A 15719-nucleotide genomic window follows, 5' to 3' on the forward strand; every position below is an offset into this window, starting at 1 on the left:
TACCTGAAGGAGCATCTCCATCCACATCTTTCAGCCCGGACACTGAGATCCAGTGCCGAGGGCCTTCTGGCGGTTTCCTCACTGCGAGAAGTGAAGCTACAGGGAACCAGGCAGAGGGCCTTCTCAGTAGTGGCACCCACCCTGTGGAACGCCCTCCCACCAGATGTCAAGGAAATAAACAACTATCTGACTTTTAGAAGACATCCGAAGGCAGCCCTGTTTAGGGAAGTTTTTAATTTCTGATGTTTTATCGCTTTTTTATTATTCATATTCTGTTGAGTGGCGCGGGAAACCCAGCCAGATGGGTGGGGTATAAATAATAGAATAAAAATAATAATAACAATAAAATTTAAGACTGAGTTGCAAATCAAATCAAGCCCTTTGATGATCCAGGCAGCACTGAGAATTCTTACCTTGCCATACTTGGACAGACAAGGCATCCTTCAACTTCATCATTAACTGTTGCAGTTCCTCCTCCTCCATCTGCATCTCATTATGAAGAGCTTCCGTTGCCGTGGAATAGTTAGGGCTTATGCTCCTAATCCCGTTACTGAGACGGTCCCTGTTTGCTTCAGAGCAGTCTGTTAGTGGAGCAGTTCTCTCTTGGGGGCTTTCATGATGAGCAACCTCAGGGGGAGCATTCGGGACGAATTGGGCTCTCAGTGTGTTCTCTGGTGATCCTCCTGCATTTCTGGCGAGAAGACCACCCTGTGGTTCCAAAAGCCACTTCCTTTTAATCCAAGAGGAGAGGAGCTCTGGAGACTTGTATTTTGAATATTCCACACGGTTGGGCTTTAACGAAGGGCAACCAGATCCAGTCTGGAGATTTCTTTCCTTCAAGGGCTCCTTACTCCATATAGCGATGTTCTAAGAGTTTGCAAAGGAAATATGAGATGTGACTTAAAGTGTTCATGTATATGCACAGAGAGGGGAAATCACCATTCGGAAAAAGCTATAGAGAAGGGTTGCACTAAATGGGTGGTTTTGATATGCAATAAGGAATCTGGAAATTCCCTTGGATGGGTAGGACTGAACTGAAGGGTTCAGCCAGCCTGCTTATATAGAGCTCCAGTACAACGTAACTGTAACAACTTTCTGTAACTATCCAATCACTGAACGTCACTTTCAATCCCTTATTTGCATATGTGGACCTGAACTATCTACAGTATCCCCCTGCTGGCCCAGGGTGAGAACTTCAGTACATAACACCACACTTCCTCTCGTCTACGCCACACCCTTTCTCTGCAGGCCACACCCACTCCTCAGCCCCACTCTCTCCTCATGTCACACTTCCTCTCTCTAGGCCACACCTGTTCTCTACAGGCCACACCTCCTCTCTCTACACCACACCCTTTCTCTACAGCCTTCGATCACCCTCTAGATGTTGCTGGACTGCAACTCCCATCGTCATTGACCATTGGGCCCTGCTGGCTGCAGCTGATGGGAGTTGTAGTCCAAAACATCTGGGAGGGCACCAGATTAGGAACCACTGGGGTAAAGAATGGCTGTTACGTAACGCTCCTTTGAAATTTTCTGAAGCTCAAGAAACACTGGCTGTCCCTCTTCATAATAAAAAGGACCAAAAGACCAGAGGTCATGTCGTCAGGCATTGGCAGTGTTAGGAGACTGGCAAGCCAGCAAGCAAAAGGAACAAAATGAGTAGAGCAGTTGCATATTTAGCATTGTGAATACTGCATAAAAACAAAACACAACCTCTGAGTAAAAATGGTGGAATAATGAATATAAAGCACAAGATGACTGGATCTTAAAGGCCCAAGCAAGCTACTTTATTCAGAATCCTATTCTGATAGGTGTGATCCTGTGACATCCCCTCCAAGTTCAGGGTCACTTTCCACTTGATCGATTCCTTTTTACTGCCACAGCTGCCCAATGACTGGCCCTGACAGTCCAACATGAATAAGCTTGTTGGAATGGCAACTGTGACTCATCAACTTTCCCACTGACCCCCGAGCGATGTTGAGATTTTCTCAAATATTCCTGGACTTTAGCTTTTCACCTGTGAAATAAAGGCATCTGAGTTGAGCTTGTTTCACTACTGAACATCATCATCATCATCATCATCATCGGGAAAAACTCTCAGACGTGACCTAAATAACATCTTACGATTACTTGAAGGTCATGCTAGCTCAGGGGAGATTTTGATTCTTTTTCTTTTGGACAGTTTATTTCAATGGCACAGCATTGCCTTTGAAGGGCAATGGCACTAACTGCCTTTGAAATTTGCTTTGGTTGGAAAATCATGGCAGACATGAACATATGTATTACTGCTTGAGAAAACAGGTCCATACACATTACACAACTTTTTTCTTCCTGAGTCAAAGAAAAGGTTGATTAGCACCTTGCTGCTTTGCCTCAACTTCAGAGTGAAAACTCCAGTTATGTATTATACACCATCGTCTCTCCACATTTCAGAGTCATTTAATCAGTTATCACAATCTGAGCCTCAATAAACAACTCCCGGGATGCGGGTGGTGCTGTGGGTTAAACCAGTGTTCCCCAACCTTGGGCCTCCAGCTGTTTTTGGACTACAACTCCCATCATCCCTCGCTAGCAAGACCAGTGGTCAAGGATGATGGGAATTGTAGTCCAAAAACAGCTGGAGGCCCAAGGTTGGGGAACACTGGGTTAAACCACAGAGCCTAGGACTTGCTGATCAGAAGGTCGGCGGTTTGAATCCCTGTGACGGGGTGAGCTCCCGTTGCTCGGTCCCTGCTCCTGCCAACCTAGCAAAAGTGCAAGTAGATAAATAGGTACCGCTCCGGCGGGAAGGTAAACAGCGTTTCTGTGTGCTGCTCTGGTTTGCCAGAAGCGGCTTAGTCATGCTGGCCACATGACCCGGAAGCTGTACGCCGGCTCCCTCAGCCAATAAAGCGAGATGAGCGCCACAACCCCAGAGTCGGCCACGACTGGACCTAATGGTCAGGGGTGCTTTTACCTTTACCTAAACAACTCCCACTATGTTCACAAAAGCTGGAGAGGGTAACAGCCCAAGGGGTAACTGGCTTGGAAATGATTCTCAAAGTATTTAATGGAGGAAATCATATTGTAGATTTTAAAATTGCGTGATGCCCAGAATGGGTGATTCACGCAATCAAATTGTTAGGGTCATCCTGCCAAAAAGAAATCATGCCTATCCAATTGGAAATAATATTATAACTAAGGACATCATTTAAAAAGCTGGAAAATGAAAGCATGAGATCTGAAATTCTCCCAAAGGAATATATTATGCAAATCTATCAATAGGGGTATATTAAATTTATTTATTTCATAAATAGGTGAGAAATATGCAAAAGCCGAGGGACAAAACATGGAAAATAATGGAGGCAGGCTTGTAAAGTCCTTGAAGATAAGGCGCTCCAACTAACCTGCTTTGGTTCTTTATCCTGCGACTGCAAGGATTTGACCAAATTGTGCATGGAGCCCAAATGAGGAACAAGCCAAAATTTCCAATGTGACTGTTTTCTAACTGTGTGGCTTTTAATTATGTTCATTATGGACTGAGCAGCATCTAGCCATTTAGGCCTAGTCCTCACTGAAGTGCCTGGGCCGTGTCACTTCAGACTGCAGAAGGAGATTCTCCCCATGATGGGATGTTCCTCCATAAGCTTGCTAGATGCATGTTAGGGATGAAGCTAGTTTTAAATCTTTCTCTCCGACATCTTGGATTCTGTGTTGGAGGGATTTATTGGTCATGATGGGATGGCGATGAGTCATGTGAGGCCATGTCTGCAATTTCAAGTGATAAACAGCAGGCCTACCATGCAAGGGAAAGCCAGGTCTTAGTCACCCCTTGCTGACCCAGAAGGCTCCACTTGTGAGAAGAAAGGGGATACTTCAAGCAATTAAGGGTGAATTGTCCCTAAGCAAAGAGCCGTTGACCCCATTCTGTTACCTTAATTTCCTCTCTCATTTCCTGAAGCTCCAGCTTGAGGCTATCCTGGCTTCCTAATAGCTCACGGAACTTTGCTTGTAGTGCACGGTTTCTGTATTCCTGAGCCGAGTGAAGGAGCTGTATTTTGCCCTTGCATTTGTTCAGTTGCTTCTTCAAGTACCTGCCGGAAAACACAATGTTTCCAAAAAACCCAAAAAATTATTAAACAAAGCAACAAGGAGAGCTTTCATACACTGTACATTGGCCTGGGTTTCGTGAAGGCAGATCAGGAAGTGCTAGGAGTCCGATGACTTAAGAATAGTGTACCATCTGTGGGTTCAACCACAGAGCCTACGGCTTGCTGATCAGAAGGTCGGCGGTTCGAATCCCCGCGACGGGATGAGCTCCCGTTGTTCAGTCCCTGCTCCTGCCAACCTAGCAGTTCAAAAGCACGTCAAAGTGCAAGGAGATAAATAGGTAACGCTCTGGCAGGAAGGTAAATGGCGTTTCCGTGCTCTGCTCTGGTTCGCCAGAAGCAGCTTAGTCATGCTGGCCACATGACTCGGAAGCTGTACGCCGGCTCCTTTGGCCAATAAAGCGAGATGAGTGACGCAACCCCAGAGTCGGCCACGACTGGACCTAATAGTCAGGGGTCCCTTTACCTTTACTTTACCATATATACCAAAGACTTGTGTCTTTCTTACTGGTTGTTGTTGCCTTTCAAGCTATCTTACCTCCGAAACTGCACTGCTCAGGTGTGCTTTCTGTGAGGTTATTCCAGAAAACAGCTTTCAGCTGATATGGAACATGGGTTCTACTTCTCAACAGGGAACAAACATCCCACCAGTGCACCTTTTCCTGTGCTGCCTCTCCTGTTATATTTTATCGATATCTATGTCGCTGGTTTTTACCTATTAACAGCTTGGGCCACACATAACGTAGAGCAGGTGTAAGGAATTGGTCTTCGTTGGTGGGCTGGATCCAGATCTGGCTCATTCTCCGTGAGGCACATAAGACTGCCACCTGAGGCTGCCACCTGACATTATTTCATTCCAGATGGTTCAACTTCAAATAAGGAATCAAGACTGCACTCAGGTTTAAGTCGAGGTTGCGAAGGGAGAATCTTGGTGACTGCAGCTTGGATTCAACCCAGCGCTGCAAAGTTTCCTGCTCAAAATTTGGCTTGCTTTTGGAGTTGAATTTCTGCCCAGTGCCCCACTTTCAGCAGGAATCAGTGCAGTGCAGTGTTGATGTTGTACTACGTGTGTTTGGCCTGTGGTGGCAGCAGAGTTATTTGGCTGCAATGTGACCCTTTCCCCAGTGGTGGCAGTATAGGATTATAACCCCCATTATGTCTGCTTTGGTGGCACCTGACCACTGAAAAATGAGCAGTTTGATGAAGTCTGCTCTTCCTGATGCCTGACTGTGAGGCAAATTCTTTGAGGATGCTTCCCCCACCAACAGGTTGAACTGTATGACAACATCAGAGCTTGGGACTTTTGCAGGCTCTTTGTCCTCCTAAGACAGCTGAGCAGTAGAAGAGGAGGAGTTTGGATTTGATATCCCGCTTTATCACTACCTGAAGCAGTCCCAAAGCAGCTAACAATCTCCTTTCCCTTCCTCCCCCACAACAAACACTCTGTGAGGTGAGTGGGGCTGAGAGACTTCAGGGAAGTGTGACTAGCCCAAGGTCACCCAGCAGCTGCATGTGGAGGAGCAGGGAATCGAACCCGGTTCACCAGATTACGAGTCCACCGCTCTTAACTACTACACCACACTGGCTCTCCAGTGAATGCGTGTCCAATTTCCTTGATTTTTTTGCCCAGTTTTTTTTTTTAGTTTATTTAGGCAGGGTCCTTTTAGCTGCTACTGCTACTCCTGCTTGGTTGCCTGGGCAACCTTCCCGCACCGCCATGGCTACCTGGACTGGTTGGATGCAGTGGAGAGTTCCCTAATGAAGCCAATGTTAGGATATAGTTCCATTCCACCTTAAAAGGGTACAGGCATGACGTCTGTATATCACATGCCTGTTTACTCCCAGCACAGTTTGCTGGGAACTTCCGCTATATGTTGCTTTTGCTATACTGGCTGTTTTGCTGGACACGAAGGCAAGCAGACATGTTTTCCTTTGCTCCTGAACTACGATGAATACCGTATTTTTTGCTCTATAAGACTCACTTTTTCCCTCCTAAAAAGTAAGGGGAAATGTGTGTGCGTCTTATGGAGCGAATTCAGGCTGCGCAGCTATCCCAGAAGCCAGAACAGCAAGAGAGATTGCTGCTTTCACTGTGTAGTGATCCCTTTTGTTGTTCTGGCTTCTGAGATTCAGAATATTTTTTTTCTTGTTTTCCTCCTCCAAAAACTAGGTGCGTCTTGTGGTCTGGTGCATCTTATAGAGCGAAAAATACGGTAAATGCTGTAAATATGCTTGCACATATTTCTCTGTCCACCTCTTCTGCTGTGAGGTGATTTACACACTCTGCTGACAGAGCGTGCACGGGTCTCTAAACATATCTGAGGCTCGTGTCGCTGACTGGCTGACGCTGTTCCACGGGAGACCAGTGATCGTCCGGAGCCAGCTGAGGGCCTGCCTGATGCCCCCGTCTCCCTGGCAGTATCCCAACAGCCAACCCTAGCAAGAGTTGCATTGGATGCCAAATCTAAAAGACGCTGCATGCAACCCCATTGACCTAGGAATAATCAGAAGAGTACTTTAAAGCTTCCAATCACAGCCGTGGCTAGACCAGGCCCACATCTGGTGTGACATCAGTTAGGACCCCAGGGGTGCCGACTTTGGCATGCAGGATGGAGGTTCCCTATCCCTGCCTTAGATAATGTCTCCTCCCCCTCTTCCTCAGTCTTTAACATGAATTGAGCATGCAAAGAGGCAGCCTTGATGGCTGTGGAAATATTTTCCCTTGGAAACCCAACAACACACACGGAACCTTTCTTTTTTAAAATAATAAAAAAGTGCTATAACTTAGGGTTGCACCAAATGTTCAGTTTCTTTAGCTGAAAGTTATGCATTAGCAGAGAGTGGGTTGTGAATGAAATATTTCTCTGGGCTGCTTTGTTGCCTGTTTTCCTTCTTAATTGCTGCTTCTGCTCTTGGTTGCAATCCCAGCAATCACCTTGGTCAGGGATTTTGCCATCACACAGCCAGATCGGATCAGCTACAGCGTCAGCATGTCATCCTAGTGATTCCCCAACAGCCTATTCCAACTTCTGGCACAGAACTGAACAAATGTTAGAGTATTGGAAGACACAAGATCTACCCACTCTGGAAGAATGGCAGATGAAGGTGATTGACTACATGGAATTGGCAGAAATGACTGGCAGAATCCGAGACCAGGGAGAAGAGTCGGTGAAAGAAGACTGGAAGAAATTTAAAGACTATTTACAGAAGTATTGTAAAATTAATGAATCTTAGAAGGATGTTGGATAGAAACTAAGTGGTTTCCAGCTGTAATGCTTTAAGAGACGAAAAAAGGTTCACAAATGGGTAAAAGCTTAATGGTAAGGATTTGCTGAACTAACAAACTGAACTGGAATACAAAAAAGGGAGGTACGAGGAGGTCCGGGGAAATAAGTGTAAGGAAGATATGCTATGGAAAATTAATGTGTTTTTAACTGTTTTTATTTTGTATGTTTCTTTTTATTTTTCATTTCTTTGTTATATCTTAATAAGGGTTTTGTTATTCTTTTTTCTGTATCTTGTATTTTCTTGTATTTTTATTTTTTGTTTTTGTGTAATTTTTGTATTTTTTGAAATTTTAATAAATATCATTTAAAAAAAAAAAGAACTGAGCAGATGTTAGGAAGGAAGCCTGAGGAGCCCTGCTTTGCACTGCTATGTTGTGGGTTTGGTGACCAAGACGGCAAAAACTGGAGAGTGCCCAGTGCCTTTACCCTGTCCCGACCGTGGGGCGGCTGCACAGAGCATATGCGTATAGGATTTCCTTCGCTAGTCACTAGCTACCAAGGCAGGATGGATGTGACGGTCACTTTCCCCTGGCTTTCTTTGCTGCCAAGGGACTTTCGTCCCGTTTTCTCTGGCGTCGCAACTTGCCGCTGCCCTTTTGTGATTGCAATCAAGGTGCCACCCCCACACCTGAACGGAAGCGCGAGAGATTATCTGCCTACTCTCTATTTGAAATGGACCACCAGACATACCTATCACCCACTTCTCTGACCTAGCGGCCGAATCTGATTGATGATAAGTGCCCTTCGAGCCGGCTCAGCCACTTTGCTGCACTTGCTGCTGAGACAGGGATGCAGAGACAAACACTCCTGAACGCTGAGGATGTAAACCACTGATTGAGAGGGCCCCATTCCTCCCACCCCGGCTACGCTCTCATTTGGCTGCATGGCTCCCACATGCTTAACAGTCCAAGGCTCAAGGATCTTAATCAAGGCTACGGACGTCTGCATACCCACCTCCTCTCGCTGTGAAGGGCCTTGATGGATTCCTGTGTTTTAGCCAATTCCGCCTTAAGAGAAGCAAGTGTCTGTGGGAAGATGGAAAGATGAAGGGGGGGGGAGTTCATAGCAGATGCACAAAAGAGGCAAAAAGTCATGTTTTGCTGGGCAGCTGGGCAAGAACTGCTGCCTTTAACTATCCTTGCTATGTACTTCTGGTTAGAATGAGGAAAACAGAACAAGGTGTGGGGGAATCACAGTCTAACACAGGCATAGGCAAACTCGGCCCTCCAGATGTTTTGGGACTATAACTCCCATCATCCCTGACCACTGGTCCTGTTAGCCAGGGATGATGGGAGTTGTAGTGCCAAAATATCTGAAGGGCCGAGTTTGCCTATGCCTGGTTTAACATTAGTAGGCTGCTTCTTCTGTCCACGGCCAGCAATGGCTTTTTAGGAGGTTCTGCTATGCCAGAGGGTTGATTGCCCATATATAGGAATACAAACACACACACACACACACACACACACACACGTCTTGTGGCATGATAAAAGCCTACATAAGCTTTTGTGGAAATTCCACTTTGTCAGTTTGCATGAAGTGTTCATCTCAGGGAGCAGGAATGCATGAGTGTAGCTGGGGAGACGGGGGACAGCACACTGAAAATGGCAATTAAATACAAAATGCACAGCCTATGGATATTTAATTAAAGTTTAAGTGTATGCACAATAATCACAGTGGCCTTTCACAACAGCAGTCATTAGTGATACTATAAAAGCATTGCTATGTCCATTATTATCTCCTACAGGAAACCATTGAAAAAAAGTATATAAATGGAGAATTTTCTGGATATCAGGTTTGGGGCAAGTGCTCTTCAGTGAGAGAACCTCAGCGGAGATTTAAAATCATAAAATATGTAGCAAGGTAAAGCATGAAAATAAAGTCTGTAAGACCTTTAAAACATGCCCTTGTAAGTTCCAAAACTTCCCTCTTCCCTTACCATAGAAAAGACCACATATTTAATAAAGATGGCTTACTTACAAACTATCCAAAAGTCAGGTTCATGTGCTTTTCCATACACCACTCAGGAAACACAGGCAGTAAAACTTGGCTTAGTAGTTACAGTGGTGAAAGTTCCTAAATTATTGGTACAGGAACACAAGAATGGCTTCTAAAAGCCATGCAGTCTGAGCAATCAGCTCTGACCTCTCTCTTTACATGCTGAGCTTCTCAGGTAGACTGAAGGGGAATAAAAGCCTTGATTGCCTTCATCGCAAGCCTGGCAGGACAGCTTACTCTATGGCATCAACCCCTTCATGCATTAATTAGACTTAAGTATGTTAGTCATAGGGATGTGGGTGACACTGTGGGTTAAACCACAGAGCCTAGGACTTGCCGATCAGAAGATCGGCGGTTCGAATCCCTGCAATGGGGTGAGCTCCCATTGCTCGGTCCCTGCTCCTGCCCACCTAGCAGTTCGAAACCACGTCAAAGTGCAAGTAGATAAATAGGTACCACTCTGGTGGGAAGGTAAACGGCGTTTCCGTGTGCTGCTCTGCTGCCAGTTCGCCAGAGCAGCTTCGTCACGCTGGCCACGTGACCCGGAAGTGTCTGCGGACAGCGCTGGCTCCCGGCCTCTAGAGTGAGATGAGCGCGCAACCCTAGAGTCTGTCAAGACTGGCCCGTACGGGCAGGGGTACCTTTAGCTTTACTTTATGTTAGTCATAGGGATGCGGGTGGCACTGTGGGTTAAACCACAGAGCCTAGAACTTGCTGATCAGAAGATCGGCGGTTCGAATCCCTGCGACAGGGTGAGCTTCCATTGCTTGGTCCCTGCTCCTGCCCACCTAGCAGTTCGAAAGCACATCAAAGTGCAAGTAGATAAATAGGTACCACTCTGGCAGGAAGGTAAACGGTGTTTCCGTGCGCTGCTCTGGTTCGCCAGAAGCGGCTTAGTCATGCTGGCCACATGACCCAGAAGCTGTCTGCAGACAAACGCCGGCTCCCTCGGCCAATAAAGCGAGATGAGCGCCGCAACCCCAGAGTCGGTCACGACTGGACCTAATGGTCAGGGGTCCCTTTACCTTTACCTTTACCTTTATGTTAGTCATATGAGGCTGGTTATCCCACAGAATCTTCATAATATTAAGAAAAATATGCTTGCGGGAATGAAATCAAATTTACCCCATTTGCAGCTTACAAAGTATCAGCACATGCTGAGCTGGTGTTTATTGGAGCCCCATACCTGACTGGATGTTTTCTCTTGACATAGTAGGCTATTGTTGTTTGCCATCATCTGTCCTTGGGATACTTTGCAATCTAAAGGACTGCTTAACTGCCGGTCCAAAGTATGCACTGAGCAGATAGGATTAGATGGCACATGCTGCCTTGAAGAAGTGGAATGACCAGAGCAGAAGCTGCAAAAAAAGGTAGAAAGGTATAAAATGAGATGCTGAACAAACTCCCTCCTCCCCTCATCCATATGGCAGCCAGAACATTTCAATATAAAAAATGCTCTGGATCCAAATAACTGCACAGTTGTTCTGCAAACGCAAGAGATGTTTGGAAGTCTGATCAGAAGTCCCCCTGCCCGCCATGTTGCAAATGCTCCCATCAAATTAAGAAGAGTTTGATAATCTGTTTGATTGCGACATGGAATGGCAGGGATGGGATATCTGCCATTCCAAGAAGAAGTCAACTTCTTCTGCAGTGAACACATGCAAGATTTGCATGCACCAAACTATCCCAGACACAGGCTACATTTGAAGCCTAGCTGAAGACCAGAGCATGGTTTATGGCAACTAGGAGGCAGCTTGAGATACTAAAATATCACAAGGTTCTACCAGGGAAGATTCTGGAGCAGATCATTAAGCAAACAGTCTGTGAGCACCTAGAAAGGAATGCTGTGATCACCAATAGTCAGCATGGATTTCTGAAAAAGAAGTCATGTCAGACTAACCTGATCTCGTTTTTTGACAGAATTACAAGCCTGGTAGATGAAGGGAACGCAGTGGATGTAGCCTACCTTGATTTCAGCAAGGCATTTGACAAGGTGCCCCATGATATTCTTGTAAAGAAGCTGGTAAAATGCGGTCTTGACTATGCTACCACTCAGTGGATTTGTAACTGGCTGACTGACCGAACCCAAAGGGTGCTCATCAATGGTTCCTCTTCATCCTGGAGAAGAGTGACTAGTGGGGTGCCACAGGGTTCTGTCTTGGGCCCGGTCTTATTCAACATCTTTATCAACGACTTGGATGATGGACTCAAGGGCATCCTGATCAAATTTGCAGATGACACCAAACTGGGAGGGGTGGCTAACACCCCAGAGGAAAGGATCACACTTCAAAATGACCTTGACAGATTAGAGAACTGGGCCAAAACAAACAAGATGAACTTTAACAGGGAGAAATGTAAAGTATTGCACTTGGGCAAAAAAAATGAGAGGCACAAATACAAGATGGGTGACACCTGGCTTGAGAGCAGTACATGTGAAAAGGATCTAGGAGTCTTGGTTGACCACAAACTTGACATGAGCCAACAGTGTGACGCGGCAGCTAAAAAAGCCAATGCAATTCTGGGCTGCATCAATAGGAGTATAGCATCTAGATCAAGGGAAGTAATAGTGCCACTGTATTCTGCTCTGGTCAGACCTCACCTGGAGTACTGTGTCCAGTTCTGGGCACCACAGTTCAAGAAGGACACTGACAAACTGGAACGTGTCCAGAGGAGGGCAACCAAAATGGTCAAAGGCCTGGAAACGATGCCTTATGAGGAACGGCTAAGGGAGCTGGGCATGTTTAGCCTGGAGAAGAGGAGGTTAAGGGGTGATATGATAGCCATGTTCAAATATATAAAAGGATGTCACATAGAGGAGGGAGAAAGGTTGTTTTCTGCTGCTCCAGAGAAGCGGACACGGAGCAATGGATCCAAACTACAAGAAAGAAGATTCCACCTAAACATTAGGAAGAACTTCCTGGCAGTAAGAGCTGTTCGACAGTGGAATTTGCTGCCAAGGAGTGTGGTGGAGTCTCCTTCTTTGGAGGTCTTTAAGCAGAGGCTTGACAACCATATGTCAGCAGTGCTCTGATGGTGTTTCCTGCTTGGCAGGGGGTTGGACTCGATGGCCCTTGTGGTCTCTTCCAACTCTATGATTCTATGATTCTATGATTCTTCTGTTACTCAAGCAACTGAAGTATCGGGAAGGAAACAAAAAGTTCAGAAGACAGTGAAACTGGAGGGTGGCAGAAGATCCATGAATTAGCAAGTACAAAAGCATCCACCATCAATAGAGGTAATCCAATTCACAATTGTTATTGGGAGCAGTAAAGTAAGAGGCCCTGAGTGCTCACTGGAAGGACAGCTCCTGAAGCTGAGGCTCCAATACTTCGGCCACCTCATGAGAAGAGAAGACTCCCTGGAAAAGTCCCTGATGTTGGGAAAGATGGAGGGCACAAGGAGAAGGGGACGACAGAGGACGAGATGGTTGGACAGTGTTCTTGAAGCTACCAGCATGAGTTTGACCAAACTGCGGGAGGCAGTGGAAGACAGGCGTACCCGGTGTGCTCTGGTCCATGGGGTCACGAAGAGTCGGACACGACTAAACAACTAAACAACAACAACAAAAAGTAAGAGGCAGCTTTCAGATGCAGCCACCCAATGCTGACTCAGGGGCATGTACTGACGATAACCTCTGCCTCCAGCCCTGTGATTCCTTCTTGTTGGCATCTGTCTGTCTTGGGAGACAATGCAGGAGGGCACGTTTGGGGGTGAACTGCTTGAATGAGCAAAAATTGAGGGCTCCAGCCAAAGAGGTCTGGCATCTGTGTGCCATTCTGATGAAGCACATCTTATCTATGTTCTCTCCTCCTCGTTGTCCCATGCCCCAGGTTTACAGGGCAGCCGGGCAGCCAGTTGGCTTCCTCCTTTGCAATGACTCACCAAGTCAAACACATCCAAACACAAATTGTTACACGATTAGAGAGAACTTTCAAAAAATGCAACATCGATGGTATCTAACACCATTGAAACTTTCAAAAATGTATAAAAATGTGTCAAGTAATTGTTGGAGATGCGGAGACTCAGGAACATTCTACCATATGTGGTGGATATGTAGGAAAATACAGGTATTCTGGGAGAGTATACATGCAGAACTGCAAAAAATGCTAAAGATCTCTTTCAATAAAAAACCAGAGGCCTGCCTCCTGGGAATAACAGATTTGGATATTCCACAAAAGAGGAAGGGTATCTTTTTATATGCAACGGCGGCAGCAAGAGTTTTGATCGCAGCAAAATGGAAGAGTAATGAAATCCCCTCTATACAAGATTGGATCCAAAAGCTGACAGAATATGCCGAATTAGATGGTTTATCAGAAAAAATAAAGAATAAATCAAAACAGGAATTTGTTTCTAAATGGGAGGTTTTCAAAAAATATCTGAAAAATAAATATAGTAGTTTAAATTCTGTTTCAGCATTCGAGGAACTCCAGTAATAGTTGCAAGGTACAGTGGTACCTCGCAAGACGAATGCCTCGCAAGACGAAAAACGCGCAAGACGAAAGAGTTTTCCGTTTTTTGAGTCATTCCGCAAGACGAATTTCCCTATGGGCTTGCTTCGCAAGACGAAACGTCTTGCAAGTTCTTGTGAGTTTTTTTCCTTTTTCTTAAAGCCGTTAAGCCGTTAATAGCCGCTAAGCCGCTAATAGCCGTGCTTCGCAAGACGAAAAAACCGCAAGACGAAGAGACTCGCGGAACGGATTAATTTCGTCTTGCGAGGCACCACTGTAGATATAAGAAATTAGATTTATTGAGAATAAGTTTAATTATGATAAAAAGTGTGTACTGGCAAAAAGTAATATGAATTTGAAATATGGAATAGACAGGAGGTTGGGTCTTTAGTGTTAAGACCAATAGATGTTTTACTGTTTGCTAAGGGGGGGGGGGGAGTCAAACACATCCTACCAACCATGCAGGCCTGATGATTGCTGCCCGCCTAAGATTGCAAAAATGAGGGTTTGTCAGGAAGCTGCCAGACCAGGAGGATACGTGGCTGGCAGAACACGACGCACGTTGTGCAAATATGCACACACAATGCCCATGTAGATATACAGAAGCTTATTGAAAGTGTGTAGGTTTGCCTCGTACATAATCTGAAGGCATTTCAAGTGGCGTCTGCAAGGGACATTTTTTTCATATGTGGTGGGATTGCAAAATTGTTAAGAAATATTGGGAAATGATTTATAATGAAATGAAGAAGATGCTTAAAATAACTTTTGTTAAGAAACCAGAAGCTTTTCTATTAGGTATAACAGGAGTGGACAAACCAGGACCACAAAAAGACTTATTTAAGTATGCAACTACAGCTGCACGAATACTGCTAGCACAGCACCGGAAAGAAGAAGGTGTCCCAGCTAAAGAAGATTGGCAAGTTAAATTAATGGAAAATGCTGAAATGGCAAAACTGACATTGAAACTAAGAGGAAGAGATGACAACGAGTTGAAAGAAGACTGGAAGGACTTTATTGCATATATACAGAAGCAAAGTACACAGGTTAATACATTAGCAGGATTCTAGAAATATCTGTAAGGAAATATGAATGGACAATAAGTAATTTTAATGATTTTTTAAAATTAAAATGGACTTGCGGTATGATGATATATAATGGAACCAGGGAAGGGACTAAGGGACTTCTTTTTTCTTTTTCAATTTCTTGCTTTTTTCTTTTTTTATGTCCAATTAGGAATATGTATTGTTGATGTTATTTTTTCTTTTCTTTGTTTTTTCTTTTCTTTTTTATATTTGGAAAATTAATAAAATATTATTTTTTAAAAAAACAATACACAAGTGGAGTCCGCAATGGAAACAAAGAGGAACATTTTCCATTTGCGTTGACCCCTCTGCAGATGAGGGAACGACACCCTTAGGGATTCTGGAAATGCTACTTTTCTTAATGGCCTGCTCAGCTCATAAAGCTGAGCACAGAGAAGCAGCAAATGAAGCGAAAGCATTTTAACATGATAAAGCAACTCATTACAAAGTTATTAGGCTGGAAGTGCAATACTGAAGCCCAGCTGAAGACTAACCAGAGGAGGCCTTCTTCCCACGCTCAGTGAAACTGCAGGAAAACAAATTTCGGCTGACATTGGTCCAGGGTGGCCGCACTGTTGAGAATGTGCTGCCAAGGGCCAGAGAGAAGCAGCCGAAGAGCTACAAACACACAGCATCGAATGATGCACTCACTGTGCATGACTGCCAGCATAGTAGCCTGCATCCCCCATCACCATCAAGGTCTTCCTTCTCAGAGCTTCCTTCCTCTCGCAGCGCCCTTGTAGCAAGTTGTTTCGGATGATGCGGAAAAACAACTTTGTTCTCTCCTTTGTGGACACCTGTCCGGGTGGCAGGGCGATG

At 45.1% G+C, this 15719-nt stretch overlaps 1 protein-coding gene across 1 annotated transcript in view; it reads right to left on the reverse strand.

The window, feature by feature from the left end:
• The window catches only part of DYTN (dystrotelin), a 44678-nt gene that overhangs the window by 10100 nt on the left and 18859 nt on the right, over nucleotides 1-15719 (reverse strand). Inside the window, exons 10-14 of the mRNA XM_081016857.1 lie at nucleotides 15552-15697; nucleotides 10557-10728; nucleotides 8330-8400; nucleotides 3914-4073; nucleotides 414-867 (exon numbers count right to left, since the gene is read on the reverse strand). Of these exons, the coding sequence (XP_080872983.1) occupies nucleotides 414-867; nucleotides 3914-4073; nucleotides 8330-8400; nucleotides 10557-10728; nucleotides 15552-15697 (1003 nt within the window). The remainder of the gene's footprint in view (nucleotides 1-413; nucleotides 868-3913; nucleotides 4074-8329; nucleotides 8401-10556; nucleotides 10729-15551; nucleotides 15698-15719) is intronic.

Source organism: Podarcis pityusensis (genome assembly GCF_964106645.2).
Source record: "Podarcis pityusensis genome assembly, chromosome: 1".
Lineage (NCBI taxonomy): Eukaryota > Metazoa > Chordata > Lepidosauria > Squamata > Lacertidae > Podarcis > Podarcis pityusensis.